Genomic DNA, 21177 nt, shown 5'->3' with positions numbered 1-21177 from the left:
CGACCTCTTGTTTGCAAGAATTTAGAAGGGACGGCAGCGTGCCATATTGGAAGTCGTCATGTTTTGACAAGCTATTCAATAATCTAGCCTCCTAGTGTTTTTTTTTGTATGCTTTTTCTTTGATATCACACATGAAAAACATCAAAAAGCCCAAATTGGGTCAAACGTTCCCTCGGGGGTTAATCGTTTTTTTCCTTAATTCACATCACTTTCTATTCCAAGATATTTATTTGACATTTTTCTTACTAAAGTCTATGCTATTTTTGGTCAACAACACACAGTAAAAAACACCTTATTTGGATAAGTAAAGGTCAAGTCAACCAAATAAGTACAATAGAAGAAAATCAATAAAATAAAACAAATAAATAAAGAGAAAATATTTATATCTGATAATGCCAATAAAGACAGCAGACTACGGCGCGGACTACGATAAAGCGTTCAAAAGGCAAGCGATAAAACGGCAGAGCGGAACGTCTGGCCCGGTCCCAGCTTTGTCTACGTTCTCGAGGGAAGTGGGCTGGCAAAGGCGAGCGGGCCGTCTGTCCTGGCTGCTCGCCAGGCGGCTCGTCGCCAGGCGGCTCGTCGCCAGGCGGCGCGCCGCGTCGCTCCCGGGAAGGACCCGAGAACCGCGGGAGGCAGCGTCCGCGAGGGGGGCGGGTCCACAATGGAGGATCGCGACCCGGGCCCGAGGGAATGGAACCGAGCTGCGTCCGGCCGCTTCAAATTCGGACCAAGGTTGAGACCGAGCAAATTTTATGATCCGTTTGTTCCGCTTTCGGCGACGAGATAACGGCGGGCGTTATATAGCCGGATGGAACAAAGTCCGCTTTCTAATCAGTCGTGAGCATCGGTCTCTATGGCGACATCGGCATCATTGCGTGTGAACAAAGCGCACATTTAAGGTGTGTGCGTGTACTTGAACATTTGCTGCCACTCAAAATTGGAAATATTGTCAATTTTGGATATACTGAAAAGCCCATATCATATCATGCGTTTTCCCAATTTTTGCATGAATCCTTTTAACGGCAACTCGCGAACGGAGCGAGATAGAAATTTTTGTCTTGACACCCCAAAACCACCGGGTGGCGCTAGCGGGCGACTTGTGACATTTGCAAGCCTTTCAATGACTTCGATGATTGGCTTAGCCTGGACCCCCATAATGCAAAAGTTTTATTTCTATATTTCTTACTTTTATTTCATAAATATATAAATACAGAGCGTACTTACTCATACTATCGCATTTTTACAATTTTTGTACATAAAGGGGGGCGAAGGTTCCCCCCAAAAACTACATATGTATGGATAGGGCCTGTATCATTTTGAGGGCTTGATATTTTATATTCGAATCTCGAATTTCTTTCATCATTCTCGAAAATGTCAGCGCCTCACATTGAAAAAGAGAAGGTACTTATATGGTACAACCATCACTCACAATTGAAGTTGATGGAGTGCGGTCCCACAGAGGCGCAAGCGTGACGAATTACCAAGACGGCGAGCGGAGGCGGCCGGCCGACAAAAGCAAGGCGTCATGTGAGGAAAATGGCAAACGCCCATTGGAGGTGAACTCTTCAAGGCGTGAAGCCAGTCCTCACAAGGAAGCCGCTTCTTCTTCTTCTATTTCGGAGATGAGAGCCAAATGCGCCATCTATTTTTACACTCGCTCGCCAACACGCTGCCAGCTGCACACTTGGAAACTTCCTTCGCGTGTGTGTACGTGTGTGTACGTGCGCAACATTTTCCATTGTTAGAGGACAACACGCACACGCCGTCTCACCCACATGGAATAGACGTGGAATGCGGTTCTCACGAGGTGGTGCCAGTACCACTGGGGGCACCCCAGGGCACTTGAGCGGGTACACGAGATTTTCAATAGGTTTACTCGGGTATCAACAAATCTAATTGAATGCTTTTCATTGTTGTAATAGAAACAGTAGAGTTTCTTTTCAAATTAAGAGCAAACTAATTGGAACATGAAGTCACTTATAGATTGTGTTATAGTGACTATTTTGCAACATGTTGTTTGCTTTTATTTTGTTGAGATTTAGACGGATGTGCGTTATCAGCAGTGATGTTAAACAGATGACATGAAAAAAGCAACAACAACAACAGTTGTCAAATAGGGGTGCAAGTACCCTTTGGGGGTATGTGAAAGCGCATCAGGGGGTATGCGAGATTTTAAAAGGTTGTGAATGCCATGACAGGAACAGTAAGTTTTTCTTTTCAAATTAAGAAAGAATTAATTTGAACATGAAGTGACTTAATATGGATTTTTTTACAATATAGTTTATGATAGTCATTTTTCCAAGATGTTGTGTGCTTTTGTTTGGTCACATTTTTTAACTAATGACTTCAAACGACGTGGAAGAAAAAGTATGTTTTTCTTTTCAAATTAAGAGCAAATTGATTTGAACATGAAGCGACTTTATGATGGCTCTAGCTGTGGTGACTTTGCAAACTGTTGTGTGCTTTTATTTTGACATGTTTTAATCTAATGACGTTTAATGGCGTGAAAGAAACAGTACATTTTTATTTTCAAATTGAGAGCATAAAGAGCCGTTGGAACATAAAGCAACTTGATGATGGCTTTTGCTATTGTGACTCTTGCAAAACGTTGTGTGCTTTTATTTAGTCATGTTATCATCCAATGAATTTTAATGGTGTGAGAGGAACAGTACATTTTGTTTTCTAATTAAGAGGAAATTGATTTGAACATGAAGCATCTCAACGATGGCTTTAGTCACGGGGACCTTTGCAAAACGCGTGCCTTTTTTTGGCGCGTTTTAATCTAACGGCTTTTAATAAGGTGCAAGGAAAAGTATACTTTTCTTTTCAAATTAAGAGCAAATGGATTTGAACGCATCCAAAATGTCCTCACCATGCGGTTAGACATCTCAAAGCGGCGCTCACAAGTATAGCCATACAGGGAAACAACAAACGCATTTTGTGGAGATTGGACTTGATCTTCCATTTGAGTTTTTACGACACGTGAGGCGAGCGTGCCCCTCCCTCCCGCATCCTGTCGCGCTAATGGAGGCCGATTCATGAATGAATGATGCGTGAGTGTTGCTGCGCGTGGACTTTTGATTCGCGAGCAGGAAGAGGCGCACTTAAGCGCTCCCCCTCAGCGCGGCGGAACCACTCCACGCACAAAAGAGGCGAGCGATGACAGCGCCGGGTGAGAAGAAATGCGAGAGAGCCAGCGAGCGAGCGAGAGAGCGAGCCGAACAAAGAGAGGATGGGAGCCAGGAAGCAGGAAGTGTGCTGGGAGGAAATGGAAAAATGTGTTGAGAGAGCAGATGCTTTGTTGGCGTGACGTGCGACATTCCTGCGCTCCGGATGCGCGGCGGGTGGGCGGCCTGCTCTCCCCGTGCCCGCTTCGCTTTTGCAAGACTTTAGAGCGGGCCCAATAGCGGCGCGGATATTCCGAATACGGCGGGGCAATAAATGGAGTTGATTCGTCATTTGAAAAATCGAAGATTTGAAAACTCGGGCGAAATTGAGATTTAGCAAAAGTTTTACAATAGCCGCTAACAGGTACCTCCACTTACCAAATTCATTTGTTCCGGTTGTAACGTGAATTTTTCCTAAATTGAGACGCTTCTCACATGTAAGTAGCCTAATCCATGCAAAGTACTTCCTGTATGTTAAGCTAACCCGCTAATGACGCGCTAACGCCAAGCGCAACGACACACTAGTTAACGAGGGAGTTTGTTTACAGCAAATTACAAGAATAATTTGTTTCAGGATTTATTTCGTCAGGTGAATTTTCCGAAATAGAGATGCTCCTTATATTTAGGGATCATTTTGAGAATTTAGGTGTACTTAAGTTTAGTTTGTGGTCATGCAAAGTACTTCCTGTATGTTATGCTAACGTGCTAACGACGTGATAGCAATAATGACGCTAACGCCAGACTTACAAGTCAATGGGAGCAATGATATTTATTTCAGGATAATTTGGAGCGTTTAAGTTTACTTAGTTTAGTTTGCAGTCATGCTAAGTACTTCCCGTATGTTAAGCTAACCTGCTAATGACGTGCTAACGCCAAGCGCAACAACACACTAGTTAACGAGGGACTTTGGTTACTGCAAATTACGAGATTAATTTGTTTCAGAATTTATTTCTTCAGGTGAATTTATTTATTTATTTCAGGATAATTTGGAGCGTTTACGTTTACTTAGTTTAGTTTGCAGTCATGCTAAGTACTTCCCGTATGTTAAGCTAACCTGCTAATGACGTGCTAAGGCCAAGCGCAACAACACACTAGTTAACGAGGGACTTTGGTTACTGCAAATTACGAGATTAATTTGTTTCAGAATTTATTTCTTCAGGTGAATTTATTTATTTATTTCAGGATAATTTGGAGCGTTTACGTTTACTTAGTTTAGTTTGCAGTCATGCTAAGTACTTCCCGTATGTTAAGCTAACCTGCTAATGACGTGCTAAGGCCAAGCGCAACAACACACTAGTTAACGAGGGACTTTGGTTACTGCAAATTACGAGATTAATTTGTTTCAGAATTTATTTCTTCAGGTGAATTTATTTATTTATTTCAGGATAATTTGGAGCGTTTACGTTTACTTAGTTTAGTTTGCAGTCATGCTAAGTACTTCCCGTATGTTAAGCTAACCTGCTAATGACGTGCTAAGGCCAAGCGCAACAACACACTAGTTAACGAGGGACTTTGGTTACTGCAAATTACGAGATTAATTTGTTTCAGAATTTATTTCTTCAGGTGAATTTATTTATTTATTTCAGGATAATTTGGAGCGTTTAAGTTTACTTACTTTAGTTTGCAGTCATGCTAAGTACTTCCTGTATGTTATGCTAACGTACCAATGACCCGCTAAAGACGTGCTAACGACGCTAATGCCAGACGCAACGGCACGCTAGTTAACTAGCGATTCAACCAATCAAATTGCTCCGTTCCGCCCAACAAAGTCTTTCTTTCGCTGCTTTTCCTCGCGGCCGCAAAACTATTTTCAGCGTATACGTTCAAATCACGAACGCCGTTATCCCAAAGTGCTCCTTACATCAATAATTATGATTGCGCACTGATTGCGCCCATTTATGTCACAAAAGTTTAAAGCCGGAATTCAGCAGGGGGGGGCGCACAGGGAGGCGTGAAGCCAAAAGGGTGGCAGCGCCAACATTCACAAACAAAGAAAACACACACACACACACACACGGGAGAGAGCGAGCAACAAGACTGCATTAAATATTCAGTGAGTTTTCCAGCATGTGCTCTTTCCCCTTTCACACGTGTTGAAGTGTTAGAAAAAAAAAAAATCGTCGGAGGGGGAGAAAGAGTCAATGAGGGCAAAGCGAGAGAGCGAGCCAGCTTGAAAATGACTTGAGGACGAGAGAGAGAGAGAGAGCGAGAGAGAGAGCGCGAGTAAAAAGCCAGCTGAGTGTGTTCCGAGCGACTCCGCTTAGCAACAGCCCCGGATCAGCCCGCATCCCATTGGCCGGATGACGGCATGCATCACAATCCCATGCAAGGCGTCCCAGCCAATCAGAGGCCACCCTGACACTCTGAATGTTGGATGACGTTGGCATGGCAACACAAGCCCGCACTCGGCCCTGAATGGGGGAGCGTGCAAACGTTGAGGAAGGAACCCGGAAAACATTTAAGGAGTTTGCAACTTAAAAAAAAAAAAATCCTTAAATATTTTGTAAATTGCTTGTAAAACAGTAATACTAAAAAGGAAATATCCGCCAGGTTTGTTTGTACTTTTTCTGTGTTCTTTTTGTCTGTCTTTAGTTGTGTTGTTAGCTTTCAGCTAAATTTGGACTTGTTGGCTAGCTTCCATCAGACCTAACGGCAGATTTTTTTTTAATTATTAATGTCTAGAAATGACAAAAACTAAAGATTGTAATTAACATGTTTTTTTCACTCTTTAAACTTTTATTAAAACTAGTAGGTAACTGTGGCAAATCTTGCTGTTAGCTTTCAGCTAACTTTGGACTCATCTGCTGGCTTCCATCAGAGGAAGCATAATTTCCAGAAATTCGAGAAATTTAAAAAAAAAGTACACTTTTCAACTTTTGTTAAAACCAGCAAGTGAGTCATATTTTTAGCTTTCAGATAACTTTGGTGTCATCTGCTAACTTACATCAGAGCTCCCGGCTGATTTTTTTTTTAACACATCATACATTTCCAGAAATTAGAGATTGTAGTTACCAGGTATTTTTAATTTTTTTTGCCTTTTATTAAAACCAGTGAAGATTTGTGTCAAATCATGCGGCTAGCTTTGAGCTAATTTTGGACTCGTCTGCTAGCTTCCGTCAGAGCCACTGGAGGATTTTTTTTTCTGTAAATAGATCATGAATTTTGTGAAATTACATATTAGAGAAATTAGAGATTGTAATTATCTACCAGATATTCTTAAACTTTTTCAACTGTTATTAAAATCAGCAGTGACTTGGGTCGAGTCGTGTTTTTAGCTTTTAGCTAACTTTGGAGTCATCTGCTAGCTTTTCACCGGATCAAACGGCAGATTTTTTTTCTCAATAAATCATAAATTGCCGGAAATTAAAGATGACAGAAATTAGAGATTGTAATGATATACCAAATATCTATTATTCTTTATTAAAACCGGCAGTGATCTGGGTCACGTTGTTAGCTTCAAGCTATCTTTGGATTCATCCGCTAGCTTCCATCAGAGCCAATGGCTCGTCGTCGGGGTGATGCGGTGTTGTTAGCTTCGAGCTAACGTTGAACTTGTCTGCTAGCGTCTTTGGCCAGCTTTCTTTTTCTTTTAAAATTCTGTAACGTTTCGTGGGGGTTGCAGAGATTTGCGTAACAAAACGCGGCTAATCTGTAACACTTGACAGCTGCGGTGAAGTGAGGCTACGATCAAATCTCGCTAGCGGTTTCAAAAGCCCCCCCCCCCCCGCCCTTTAAAGCAACACATAGTGTCATGGAGGGCATTACCCGTCCATGTTTGCATGTCAACACGGCGAGAAGGGCTAATTAATAACAACAGCGAGGCTTCCCCTTCGGATTTGGTGATAAGCGGTGTAAGTATACCGAAGCAGCAGCAATTAGCCGGCTAATTACCCCGGGGCCTAATTACGGGCGGCGTCCGCGGGGGCAAAATAACGGGGCGTGCTTGTACGCGAGCCCGCCTTTACCCGAGTGATCAAGCGTTAACGCCACGGCGGCTGAAGGTCAGCACCTGACAGGAAAAAGCGGAGGCGCGCGAGCTGACATTTTGGCGAGGCTGTGGCCCCACGCTTTACCCACAATGCCTCTCTGTGACAGTCGAAGCTGCAAATTCAATAACAGGGTTGCCTTTCCACAACAGGAGGAGTCCAGCGTGTGCGCGCGTGCGTGCTAATGGAGTTAGCTGTGATAACAGACAGGGGCGGCATCTGGCTTTCCAAGAATATTCTCTCCGTCCGAGCGGATGTCACACGCACTTATGTGCGCATTTTTAAAAATGCATGTGCGGGGCATGGCGGAGGCCGAATCCATAATGCATGTTCATATTCCACAATGAGAGTATAATCGAGCGCTGAAGTTCTCTTTTCGACTGCGCTTAGAAAGAGATCATAAAGTGCGCGGTGGGAAATCACCCAACCGTAAATTTATGACGGATAATCTATCTTTGTTCGTCTATTGTTGCCGGTTTTGTGTGGCGGGTTACAGAGCATGCACTTCCTCGAAAATGAAGAGCTGACTAAGCGGTGTAATCCGGCTAAACGCACTTTGTTCTGCACCAAAACAAACAAAAAAAAAAGCTTACTCCAAATGTATCTAATTATTTTCAACCAGGGTTAGGGATGCATGTCGGTGCTTCAGGGGATAGCGGAGATTTGATCAGAATTCCTGCAAATCCAGTTTCATGCTTGTTTATGGCATAATGGGAAAAGATGGTTTCCATTTTCAAATTAAGAGTACATTAATTGAAACATGAAGTAGGTTCTCACTCGCATTGTGGTGTCGCGTGATGCAAAATGTTGCATGCCTGTATTCAATGTTTTAATCCAATTGAGTGCCACGACAGGAACACTGAAGTTCTCTTTTCAAATTAAGAGCAAATTAATTGGAACATGAAGCAAGGTATGCAAAGGCTTGCAAAATGTTGCATGCTTTTGTTACGTTTTAACGTAACCGAATGACAGTTCGGTTACACTGTAAAGATTTATTTTCAAATTAAGACAAATTAATTGGAACATGAAGCATGAATACTGTATAAGTGACTTTTGTAGAATCTTGCATGCCTTTATTTGGTACGTATCCAATTGAATGCCATGACAGGAACACAAAAGTTCTCTTTTCAAATTAAGATCGAGTTAATTGCAACAAGAAGCAAGCTCTCATTAACTTGTGTTGGAGTGGCTCTATTGTGAAATGTTGCATGCCTTTATTTTGCTACATATCTCACTGAATGCCATGACAGGAACACTGAAGTTCTCTTTTCAAATTAAGAGCAAATTAATTGGAACATGAAACAAGCTATCATTAAATTGTGTTGGAGCGACTCATATGCAAAATCTTGCATGCCTTTATTTGTTACGTACCAAATTGGATGCCGTGATAGAAACACTGAAGTTCTCTTTTCAAATTAAGAGCAAATGAACTGGAACGTAAAGCAAGGTCTCACTAAATTGTGTTAGAGCGACTCTTTCCCAAAAGCTTGCATGCCTTTATTTTGTCACACATATCTAAGTGAATGCCATGACAGCGCCACAATTTACAAATTAAGAGCAAATCAATCAGAACATGCGAATACATTTTGTTCCGCTGCTTCTTTTGCTAAATTCGTGCTTTTATTTTGTTAATTTTTCATCAAATTTAACGCCATGACAGGATCACTAAAGTTTGTGTTAGCTTGCGCGTGTGAAGCATCAGATCAATTCTTTGCACATTTCCCTCGCGTTGAAATCACGAAAGATCTGCTTTGACCCGGAATGACCTTATCAAGCACCGCTGTCGACGCTTAGCATACATTAAGGTAAAGCGCGCAAATATCGGCAAATATCTATTTCCGGGGGGGGGCGGGACTAAGGCTCAACACGCAAATCCAAAGAAAAACGATCCATCTGGTCTGGCTGGAGCGAGCGCCCGCCTCGCACTCTTCTCCCTTCACAAAGGCCGGCTGGGGGAGGACAACACAAAAAGGACTCTTGCCTGGGGGTGAGGGAGCCCCATCAAGGGGGGTAGATGGAGGGTAACGCACAGGTCAAAGGGGGGGGGCGAAACCCGAGAGGCAGAAAGCCAGAGAATGAAAAGCTGAGCTTGAAACATAAACTGCAGACTTGGGCTTTTTGGGGAACAGTTTGGATTTCTTCCAGCTTTAAAAAAATGCCACTTTCATGACAAACGCGTGCCTGTAGATGGCACTGTTGTATGAGCCATTTATCCTACGATCACCGTTCCCGGCGTTTAGCACAGCTTCTGCGGTATAAATTTGCTAGCGGACTGCTAGAAGATTATTCCTTTTTATCCAAATACCAAAACACACAGGAGAAATTATTACTTTCAAATCCCCTGTGTGATATTTTGGTTTCCCAGTTGAAGAAACAAACGGTCGGATATTGGCATGTCAGTTTGTTGCAAAAGTTGTTTATATTTATATAACATTATTAAAGCCTTGGGGGAAATTTTGACCCAATTCGAGTTTTTTTATGTTTTTGATGTGTGATGCTAAAGGAAAAACAGGATAAAATATTGCATGGATTGTCAAAACATGAGGATTTTCAATATGCCACGCTGCTGTCCCTTCTAAATGCTTGCAAACAGCAGGTGGAGAGGTACACCCCTTAGCCCATGTCAGGCTCATTTACTGCCATTCAAATTTGGAAATATTGTCAATTATGAAAACCTGATGTTTTATCACGCATTTCCCCCGATTTTCGCACGAATCCTTTCGATGGCACCTCACAACCGGGGCGTAATAGAAATATTTATGTTGACACCCCAAAACCACTGGGTGGCGCTAGTGGCGCAAGCCTTTCAATGACTTTGATGATTGGCTTAGCCTGGACTCCCATAATGCAAAAGTCCTCAAAAGTCATAATACTCAAACTATGACATCATTGAAGTTCAATTTCATAAATATATTAATACACAGCATTGTTACAATTTTTGTAAAGGTGTTTCGGTGTTTTTGGCGAGCGAAGGGGGACGGCGCTGAGGCGCCCACACAAAGCACCCGGGGGGGCGGATGATGTCAGCCACGCCTCCTCGCCGTCCTTGGAGGATGACAGGAGCAGGAAGAGGACGGAGGGGAGGCGGCTCGCACACACCCTCTTCATCCTCTTCCTCACCCACTGCTTCCTGCCGTGCACACACACACGCGCGCACGCGCACGCACGCACAGCTCCGATCTGACTCAGCTGCGCCTCGCGCATACGACCCACAAAATCATTAAGACCACAAAAGCTTCTATTATGAAGCTTTTCAGCGCAAGCTCCCTCCCCCTTTACGCACCCAAACGTAAAACACACAGCTGGCAATATGAATAAGCACAAAGCTAACCATGACTATGTGCAATTATTATTAAAAAAAAAAAATGACGCCAACTCACCAACATCTTTGGACTTGGGTCCAGCCGGTAGCACCAAATCCCTGAAAATACATTTGGATTATTAAATTGAATTTATAGTTTATATCATAATAATGTCAACATACCAATTATATTTATTCTAGAATGTATTTTTTACTTGTTGTTCGTATTTGTTTAATATTCACCAATCGGTACAACACAATGACAATAAAGACGTTCTGTTAACCGTTTTCAAAGCGAGTCAGCGTGAATGTGCCGCCATCTCGTGAACGATGTGGTGTATTGCAGATCACACGAGCCACAACATAAGGTGCGCCTGAATTTGAAGTTCCGAGTTTCTTGCCAAACGACGACATCTTCAGGACTTACGCGTAACTGCAACCATAACAGAATTCTCGTGCCTTGGTAGCGATTTATCACTTGTGCAGCTGGTTTATTTTTTTTACCGCGTATATTTGACCTTATCTAGCTTTTCGGGTAAAGGTGACGATAGGGGTGGCTCGTTTTTCAAACAAAAGCTGTTCTGAGGTGTGTGCTCGTCAAATGTCTTTTCAATGTTTTATTCATCTGATGATGCGTTCGATGAAAGTGGGAAATCGGTCATGTCCGCAATCGAGGGCAAAAAAGGGCACTCGAGCGTGTCTTCGAACTGAGGGGTCAGAGTTGTGAAGTTGAAAAAAAATAAAAAAATAATTAGTAATAAGAATTGTCACAAAAATCGAATAAAAATGTATTAAACAGTTTCCCTTTTGTTTTCTATTCAAAGCTTCTCGAGTTAAATGCATATTAAAGGGTCTTATCTCATTAATATTTACTCAATACCAGGAAAAGTGAAATTTCATTAACATTGCTTGTAAATTTTATGTTTTGTTTTCTTGATAGTGTAAGCTTTTCAAATTTTTCTAATCAAAGATACCTCAGATTAAATGGATAATTATTAAAGGTCTCAGACAGTTAAACAATCTAAAAATTACAATATTGACTGTCGCCTCATTTTAGTTGAGTGAATGTGATTTTTTTTCAAAGCATTTTTAATCTTTCAAATTTAGATATAGAAGTATTTAATTATGTGTATCAACAAATATTTCAGTTTTAAATCCTTCCTGGTTTTGCTCTTCATATTAAATGTACAGTTAGGGGTCTCATTTAATGATTAAGTGCACAATACCTGGAATAATAACATTTATTCAATATTTCTTGTAATCCACCTTTTAACCGAGTAAATTTGATGTTTTTAAATGTCACTACTTAGTGTTGAGTAAATATGAACGAAATGAGAACTTAAATATTTATCAATTTAGTAATAGTAGCTTGAATATAAAAGAAAAAGCAAATAACTTTTAAATTACACTTTTATTAGTGACATTCAGAATGTTTACGTTCTTCATCAACGCATTTATCTTTGTTTGGGTATCAATTTTCTTTCGTTTTCGAATCAAACATGAATCGTCTCTCGGTTAATATTAGACAATATTGCTTGTAATCTGCTGCCTCATTTGAATTGCGTCAACGTGGTATTGAGAATTTGGGCGAACGCAACTCACCAGTTTCCCTTGGTGCTGTGGCGGCCTCCGGTGGCGCGCCTGGAGAAGTGCAACAGGATCGGCGCGCAGAGGGGTGGAGACACCAACTGCATCCATTCCCGAGGAACATTCAAACGCTCTTCCTGGAAATCGCACAGGGAACTTCACCACATGACACATCGCCAGACAAAAACGCGACAAACGCGTCAGAAAAAAAATTAACCCCGACCGCACCCCCCCAAAAAAAACAAAAATGCAGTCGCCCCCCTCCCGAAACGTCACTTGACTTCGCAGCGTGGGCACGAACGTGCGCACTAATTTACGAGAAGCTCGATTGCGACATCTCAGCTTCCAGTCAACTGTTCGCTGCAAAGCAATCGAGTGTTGTCAAACTTAACATGGCTGCGAAGCGAGTTGACGTCCAAAAAAAAAAAAAAAGGGCCGCAACCAAAATGTCACAGCCTGTTCCGACAGCTGCAGCCAAAAAAAAGCCTCTTTTTTTTCTCCTCACCTGGTAGTTTTCCTGGAGAATGCGCATCTTCTCCTCCGCCGTCCGCGGATGACGCAGAACAAGTGGCGAGCCGAACATCCGCGAGCCTTTCGGCGGGGAAGCCGTCGGCCCATGGGCAAGGCATGCTCCGCAGCTCGCTGGATGCCAGGCGGGCACCGTGGGCTCCGGGGATCCGAGTCGAACGCCTTGACGGAACCTGCGATCCAATCCGCCGCCGAACGTTTGCACACGCGCGGCGGGCAAAAAAAAAAAAAAAAAAAAAGATATTGCGCAGTTTGATTTTCCAGTGACAAGGCTCGCTTTCCTTTCCGTGTGTCCCCGCTGAAGGGCCCTTTCCCTCCCATTTCTCCCCCCTCCTCCCCCTTCCTCTCCTTTCTCTCTTCCCTCTTGCAGGTTTATTTTCGCTGGAACTGCCTCGGACGTTAACCGCCCCGCCTCCATCGTCACATACTCTAAGAACTAAGGAAAAAAAAAAACACTTAGCCAAAATGTCTTCATGCTGAAGTGGAGCACCTTCTCTTGTTTGCATCCAGATTAGTTCTAATCCTATTTTCTCCACAAAACTTGATTTTACTAGTGTTTTTCGACACTTTTTTTTTTGTCTGGAACAATCTCAAGGCACACCGTTAGCCAACAAATGTCATCTGGACCTTATTTTAACAATACAGAGTTGTTCTTATCAAAGTTTTATCAATAGGAAATCAAAATATCACCGTTTGACACCCCTTAACATCTTGTCTCAAAGAACTGCGCTGCCGCCTACTGGCGAAGAGGAATTACTACATGATTACGCAACTCATGACGCACATTGTTTTTGTTTTTTAACCCTTTCACTAAAAAGATTTATAACAAATCTTATGACATATATTACTTGTTTATAAGTCTAGGATACTTGGAAAATTATTTTTTAAAAAATCCCACTTCCATAGATTGTTCCAGGCCTATTTGTCCAATCTGTATTTTGTAACAATATTCTCAAAAGGGAGCATGAGTACGTGAAAGCACTTGAGGCTTTACGTGAGATTCCGTCGAGGTTTCTGAACTTCTCAGCCACTCTAATACAATGTTTTGGCACGTCGTGTCAGGGTTAGGATTTTCTTTTCAAATTAATTGGAACGTGAGGCATCGTCACGCAAAATAGAGTGGCTCTTTTCCGAAACATTGTTTGACTTCATTTTGTCACGTGTTTATCTAATGTCTAAGAGTCAAGTTCAAGTCGAGAGCAAATTGATTGAAAGATGAAGCAACTTATTGCTAAATTTGTGTTATAGCTTTTTCAAAATGGTGTGTGCTTTGATTTTGCTGTTCAAGACAGGAACTTACCTTTCTTTTCAAGTTACGAGCAAAGCAATTGGAAGAAGTCATCCTATTGGTAAATGGTGTTATAGTAGCTTTGCAAAACGTGGTATTAATCATATTCGTTTTCATCTAATTTAAATGTGTTTAATACATGACATCAACACAGTTCTACTTTTCTCTTTCAAAATGAAGATCGAATGAATAAGGACATGAAGCAATTTCAATTTTGTTGTGATTTTTTTCCAAAATGTTGCATTCTTTTGTTTTATTACATTTTAATTTAGTGTGATTCAATGGCATAGAATGCATCTTTTCAAAATAAGAGCAAATTCATTGGAACATGAAGCAATGTCTTGCTAAGTAATGTTAATATGACTTTTGTGAAATGCTTTCACTTCGTATCGTTTCATCTAATTGAAATGTTTTTTGATGCCTCAGCAGGAACATTACAGTTTTCTTTTTTACTCAAAAATAAAATCATGAAGCAATGTATTGCTGAATTGCGTTACTGGGACTCTTTTGCAAAATGTTGGATGGTTTTAATTCTAATTTAAATGCTTTCTAAACGACGACGGGAACCCCACGTTTTTCATTTCAAATTGAAAGCAAATTGATTGGAGCAGGGTAAAAATTATTTCTAATTTAAACACAGCAGTCTGCGGCATTCAACACATAATTGCAAACAAAAACATTATAAAAATATGTTGACTGCCCCATCAAGTCATCTTTGTTGGTCACAATGCTCGTACTTGAAGAGCCAAATATTTTTCAAGGTGCTGCTTAGTGTCCAAACATTTGAATCGTCCAAAAACATCTTGGAAGCGCGGAAATTGTTTATTGGTGTGAATGCGATTGGCCGGCGACCGACGGGGGCGTAACCCCGCCTGAAGCCCAACTAGCACGGACTCCGGCTGGGCCGGCGATCCCAATGAGGACCGGCGAGACGGAAAACGGACGGGCGGCGAGAAGGAGCTCATTTGAATTTGAATCTCCCACCCACGAGGAGACCACCAGTGTGTGTGCTCTGATTAAAAAAGAAAAAAAAAAAACTCTTCGGGCCCAAGGACGTCTTGTTTGGGCTTTCGGGGGACGATCCTTAAGTCTGAATAAGACCTTGAAGCCCCTCCCCCTTTAATTCTTCCCTGTACTTTCTCCTGTGCCTCCCTGACCAGCGAGGAAGTCTGCGCCTGTGAGATTGCGTCTTGCCTGAGAGGCTTCATTAAAATTCATTTGTTTGAATAGCTTGTTTTTTTTTCCACAGCTTTGACTTATTTGCATGAAAATAGACCTCCCTCACCTTGATTAAGCACCGCATGTTTTTTTTTTCACTTCAGGATGATGGGCTCAGAAAAAAACATAATGAACAGACTGACTACCACTAGCTAATGCGCATGCCTTTGGTGTAGTACTCCTCCGTGCCACAGGGGGCGATAGTCACCGTTTCTACCGTGTGCTGTACAATTTGCGCATTGTGGGATGCCTGACACCACGTTCATATTTTTCTTTATGCGAAAAATATTATAAAATGCATGCGTTTGATGTAGTACTCCTCCATGCCACAGGGGGCAATAGTCACCGTTTCTACCGTGTGCAGTACATTTTGCGCATTGTGGGATGCCTGACACCACAAATATTTTTCATTATGTGCAAAAAAAAAAAAAAAAAACAGCTTTCATTTTTTACACACCAAAAAGGGAGAATTATCAGGGTTTGTATCGCCCCGGTTACGTGTAAACAAGGCGTCAGCGGAGACAAAAAAAAAAAAAAAAAAGTAAAGGAAGTGCGTGTGTCCAGAGTATGCGAGTACGTCAACTGTCCAGGCTCATGAGGAGCGCCGCCCCCCTCTTGATCCAGTGATCGGGGTTGACGTTGCCCGATTTCAGCTCCACGGCGATCACGAAGGAGGCCCGGCCCGACCCCCCCGATCGCACGGGGAAGTAGTAGCAAGGGCACAGGTAGATGTCTGGAAGACGCAAAAGTCAGGCCCCTCCGAAAATACAACTAAATCAAATAAAAAGGGGGCTCACTCTTGGCCATCTTCTTGCGGTTCTCCACAGGCTTGAAGTTGATGGCGGGGATGGGGCACACCATCTGCATGGGTTCGGCCTCCACCAGGCACGTGGCCCTTTTGTCCCAGGCCGCCCCCTCCAGGTACAAGCCTCGCACGTACACGCCGTCCTGGGGAGGAAAAAGAAAAGTTGGCTGGTGAATACGGGGGGCGAAAAAAAAGGGGAGGGGGCGAGTCACCTTGGGAGGGTTCTGGATGTGGCCGTCATCTAGGGTGGACACTGTGAAGTCCCAGGACAGTGTGTCAACTGAGACCTGCGCCAAAAAAAAAGATAGATGGATCACGCTAAAGACAGTTGGGTCAAAAAGAACCCAATTTGAGCATTAAAAAATGGGCCCAGTTTCAATTCTTGTTTAACATAAAACTACTTTTTGTTTCTTGAATCAATTTGACCAAATATTTTGGTTCATTTAATGCAAACCAATACCACTTTTGTTGGTTTTGTGTTGGAGGATTTTGACTCAATTCTTGGCATTGCTTTAGCATAGGTGTGGAACTCCAGTCCTGGAGGGCCGGCATCCTGCATGTTTTCCGGTTTTCTTTCCCCAACACACCTGATTCAAATGATTAGCTCATTAGCAGGCTCTGCAAGAGCTTTAAAATGATCCCAATCATTTGAATCGGGTGTTTTTGAGGGAAAAGATTTGAAAACATGTTGGGATACCGGCCCTCGAGGACTGGAATTTGACACCTGTGGTTTAGAGGAAAACAAGCAATCCACTTGGGTCGATTCGACCCATTTTTTCTGCGGTTGTTAAATACTACATGATCTTTTCTAATTGTGCTAAACATCCCAGATGCGCTTTTTGGGGGGCGTAAGTGGTTGGGGGGTCAACTTGATCCAACTCTGGGAGGTCATTAAATATCAACCTTTTTTTTTTTTTTTTGTTCTAAACGGGTCCAGCGTCCCCTCGGAGCGTTCACCTTGTTTATCCGGGCGGCCGACTGCAGCACGGCGGTGAGGAAGCCGTTGGGGAAGGTGAAGCCGGAAAGCCAGAACAAGTTGGGGGGCTGCGCCAGCTCGGCCCAGCGTGAAAACTGAAGAACGCGCTGGCACAGGTCGCGCGTCCACGCTGCCAGGGGCTTGAGAGAGGGGTACGCCTGGTGGAGCCACACCGCCGCACTTTTCACTCACAACAACGATTGGGCCCCGCGGAAGTAGGGCAGCCGAGCTATTATTAACGTCGCTGCGCGATCCAGATCAGAAGGAGAGAAACGGAGAGTTTTCTGGCATGAAAGACTCGGTTAAAACCGGAGAAGCTGAGCTGGAGGCGGCCGAGCTAATAGCCGTCCAGCGCTCCCACAAAATGCACACACACGGAGCGAGTAATAAGCCCTTGGCCGGCGCTCAATAAGCTCAGGGTCTTTTTGGGAAAGTGGGGCCGGCCTTAAGAGCTTTAGCCGCTTATTACTCGGCGATTAGATCCGCAGATGCCGGCGACCTTGGCGAGGCGCTCCACCTGAGCTCCATACAGTTTTCCCAAGAAAAATACGACGCTACAGTTGCGTTGCGTGTCACCTTCTCCCAAAGCGGCGGCACTCTGGCGTCGTACATGCAGTTGAAGGTCTCTTCCAAGCTGGATGACATCACCACCAAACCTTTGATTCCTTTCTCCAGCTCCACTAAGGAAAACCTAGCGCACACGTTCAAACGTCATCTGAAAATGCGGCGCCAGGATATATGTGCCCAGCGGACGTTATTTCGATTCAACTTTCCACCTTTATGTACCTTACCTAGGGCCGGTGGGGGGGGGAGTTGACCAAGTCGGGTAAGTCAACTTGGTCAAAACAGGTTGACTAAAAATATCCGCCTAAATGCTCCATGGGAACCATATTTGCAGCAATGTTTACAAGGTGGGCCTTTCTTGCAGATGTACAAAGTGATTCAGGGAGAGAGACTCAAAATAAAAGTCCCAACCCGCTCCGTTTTATGGAGACGAGAAGCGAGTTCGGGCCTGTGTTTTTTAAAAAAATGGAGGAGGGGTTTCGTACTTGATCATGCGCAGCAGGTCGTTGTATCTCTGGATCTCTTGCAGAAGGACCACATCGAGGGGCGAAGGATCGGGGAAGTGCGAGCTGGCGCTCTCGTAGTCGATGACGGCCGGGATGGTCTGGCGCACATCCGCCAACAGATCCAACACCTGGAGACGGAACAAGTGGAATGTTACAAAATGTTGCATTAACGTTGAAGGAAACGTATCAGCGGCTGACTTTGTCTTCCCGACTGGGGCCGGAGCCCGCCGTGCTGGCGCTGGTCACTTGGGGCTGCAGCGACAGGAGGGTCTCAAACAGGGACCTGGTCTCGGCGATCTGGCTGGCGATGTCGGCGTTGGGATGTTGGCCGAACAAGTCGGGGTGCTCGTGGCTGGGCAGCATGTTGATGAAGTCCTTGTAGGAGGACAGGGGGCCGTCGTGCGGGATGTAATATGCCGATAAGCTTGACAACCTACAAACAAACATAATTCAGTTGGATGGATTCGCCAAAATAGCCTTTGTATTCCTCCCGCGCCCGTTGACGAATGACCAATAGATACCTAGGAAAGTTTGCGAGGACCGCTAAGATCGAAAATTGTATCGATTACTCCACCAATTTATTCTTTTGAATATTCTACTGATCTTAAAGTGAGTGGGTATAATTCATCTTTATTACCTTCAATTAATATGAGGCACCAACACAATTGGCCTATGCTAACTGTCTAGCAATTACGGTTAGCATTAGCCAGCTAGCAATTACCATTTAAGGTCAGTCAACTAACTATTTATTTCTCATATACTGAAGATAAAACTAGTCTCCAAAGGAGTAAACTCTAAAGTGGAGCTGCCTGTTACGCCCTCGAGGTCAAGAACTTCCTGTTCTTCTTCTTTTTCTACTTGACAAGCGGACTGAGGACATTATGTGCTTGACTGCCCCCTACTTCCTGTTTCACCTGGCAATGATTGAACGGTACTTTTGTCACCCATTTTTTTCCCCAGTCGTCGTTTGCGATATCCTTACAGGAAGCGGTTTGGCAGGGTTGTAACTCCTTAAAATAGCTTTGTTACATGGATAAAATCTTCTCCGTACATGAAATGGAAAAATGCAATCAAAGAGCATTTTCCCTCGGTTGTCGCGGCGCGGCACTGACTTGAAGTAAGGCTCCGTGACGGCGGCTTCGCAGAAGTAGTCGTTGATGTAGGTGGTGAGAAGGCGTCTGTCCCAGTCGTCTGTCACGTGACCTCCGTAGTTGACCTCGGCGATGAGATACTTGAGGGCGTCCCAGGGTATCTGCTCATACTCATTCAGGTACAGACTGAGCAGGTTCTCGCTGACCTGGAGGAGAAAAGTTGACGTCGGGGTCGGGACGGGCCGGCTTGGCTTTTCGTTTACCTCAAAGTCGGAATTGTTGAATCCGTAGATGATGTTCCAGCCCAGCTGCAGGAATTTTTTCCTTTCCAGCAGGATGCTGTGAAAAAAGCAGAGGGAGAAGAGCAGCTTCCTGTAGAAGATGGGTTTGGCGCAGCGGGTGAACTGAGCCTCCGTCACCAGGTGGTAGAGACGCTTCATGTTGGCTCTCACCCCCTGCGGGCGACAAAGACGTGACAAACGTGATGTTGCTGGGCTGATTAACTGACTGGAGCGCTTGAAGAATTCTTAACACAGAATAAATCTGGTTTTAAGGCCCCTGTTTGTGATTCGGACGTTGGTTCGGTTTGCTTGCTTCTTTTAATGAAAATAATGTGGTATAACCTTGGTTAACAAAAGCTGCCGGAAGCAACTCCTCTGCCTGCTAACGCCCAACTGATTCCGTCCCGATTTACGTGAAAAGTTCATTCATATGCTTTGTCCCTTTTAAATAAATAAACGACACTTACAATTTACTTGTTTAAGTCTAAATTTCAAGGCTCAAAATATCGTTTTCTTTTGCAGAGCGGTTTTGTGAATCATTGACCTAATTCAGGGGTGTCAAAATCGTTTTTCTCGTGGGCCATATTGTAGTTTCTGTCATAGGGCCGGAATGACAGTGAAGTCAAATACATTTTCAAGTTCGTCACACACTTTTGCTAGTTTTGAAATCCGACGCCGGTAAAAGAGAGGGATTGGGAACAATTTTTTTTTTTTTTTTGCCCAAAACTCCCAAGTTTGGAATTTTAGCCAGAACCTTGAATTCAAATCAGCATTTTGCGGGCCGCATAAAATAATGTGGCGGGCCAGATCTGGCCCCCGGGCCTTGAGTTTGACACCCGTGACTTAATTTGAGGATCGGTTTTGTCATTTTGTGGTGCATTTCTTTTATAAAACCACTAACAATTATTATTACAATTGCAGCAATTGATATTTAAGGGATTGATCTTCATTATGAATAAGTTTGAAATGTCCAACAGGATTTGAATGCACCATACGCCTCGTCTTTATAAGATTATGACCTTGGAAACTTTGTGTTAGGATGATGTTTTCTAAAATGTATGAGGGGAAAGACAAAAATGTAAATCTGAAAACTAGCCCAACTTATTGACTGGCAGCTGGGTTGGAACTGATTTTTTAAGTATAAAATTATAGCTGTCAATGTCAGTAAATCAGTTTGCTTATTCCCTGCCAGCCTAGTAAAAATCCATCTCTAGTAGTTCATTTTATGCCAATATTTTCCCACAAATAAATCTTGGCTCCAGATATCAATAACTGGCCTCCTGGACTACTTCTAATGAGTGTCGGCCTCTCCCGCGTCGGAATGGTTAGTCAAGCGCGCAAGGCTCGAGGCCGGACCTTGGGCGGCTCCGTGGTCATCTTGATGCCGGCCTGCAGGATGTTGATGGGAAATTCCGGGTGCGGCGAAGAGCTGAGCCAGAGTCGAAACTCCACGTGGGGCTTTTGGATCTCCAGCTGCTCCACTAGCTTGTCTAGCTCGGGCATCCAGGAGAGAGAGAGGTGGCAGTTGGCCAGAAACACCCAGTGACCTGCCGCCGTCGAAACGCGGCTCAGCTTCAAATGGATTCGACGCGACGCAGAGTCAGGAGCGGCTACCCTTTCTGACGCCCTCTTCGATCATTTTCTTGGCGATGGGGGCCTGGCCCTGACCCAGGGAGAGAGCGTGGAAGTTTTTGCTCATGCCGGTGGTCTCGGCAAGCTGCAGCAGGGCTCCCGTGGGATCCACGCCGGGAGATAGGACGAAAACCAAAGGGGTCATGCTCGTGGATTCGTCCACCACCTGGAGAACGGGGCGAGCGGAAGGGACTGAAATGAACTCATTCGGCGCCAGCCGGCGGTAAAAATAGATCTTCGACGT

The 21177-nt window shown here is 43.8% G+C and overlaps 2 protein-coding genes across 3 annotated transcripts in view; both read right to left on the bottom strand.

Annotated features, from left to right (window-relative positions):
- The window catches only part of kdm6ba (lysine (K)-specific demethylase 6B, a), a 71633-nt gene extending 58758 nt beyond the window's left edge, over window positions 1-12875 (bottom strand). For both annotated transcript variants that reach the window (XM_088412333.1, XM_088412315.1), the window contains exons 1-3: window positions 12550-12875; window positions 12060-12181; window positions 10537-10577 (exon numbers count right to left, since the gene is read on the bottom strand). The gene's annotated coding sequence lies outside the window, so the exon portion shown is untranslated. The remainder of the gene's footprint in view (window positions 1-10536; window positions 10578-12059; window positions 12182-12549) is intronic.
- A 1191-nt stretch (window positions 12876-14066) lies between these two features.
- Window positions 14067-21177, bottom strand: part of dnah2 (dynein, axonemal, heavy chain 2) — a 42273-nt gene continuing 35162 nt past the window's right edge. The window contains exons 77-87 of the mRNA XM_088421941.1: window positions 20916-21099; window positions 20658-20848; window positions 19284-19475; window positions 19042-19226; window positions 18128-18362; window positions 17909-18057; window positions 17436-17550; window positions 16841-17017; window positions 16096-16170; window positions 15876-16026; window positions 14067-15811 (exon numbers count right to left, since the gene is read on the bottom strand). Of these exons, the coding sequence (XP_088278067.1) occupies window positions 15657-15811; window positions 15876-16026; window positions 16096-16170; window positions 16841-17017; window positions 17436-17550; window positions 17909-18057; window positions 18128-18362; window positions 19042-19226; window positions 19284-19475; window positions 20658-20848; window positions 20916-21099 (1809 nt within the window). The 3' untranslated portion in view covers window positions 14067-15656. The remainder of the gene's footprint in view (window positions 15812-15875; window positions 16027-16095; window positions 16171-16840; window positions 17018-17435; window positions 17551-17908; window positions 18058-18127; window positions 18363-19041; window positions 19227-19283; window positions 19476-20657; window positions 20849-20915; window positions 21100-21177) is intronic.

The sequence above is a fragment of the Hippichthys cyanospilos genome, chromosome 1, assembly GCF_059441005.1.
Source record: "Hippichthys cyanospilos isolate Australia breed blue-spotted pipefish chromosome 1, RoL_Hcya_1.0, whole genome shotgun sequence".
Lineage (NCBI taxonomy): Eukaryota > Metazoa > Chordata > Actinopteri > Syngnathiformes > Syngnathidae > Hippichthys > Hippichthys cyanospilos.
Note: the sequence above shows the minus strand (reverse complement) of the source record. Positions and strands in the feature narration are given on the sequence as shown.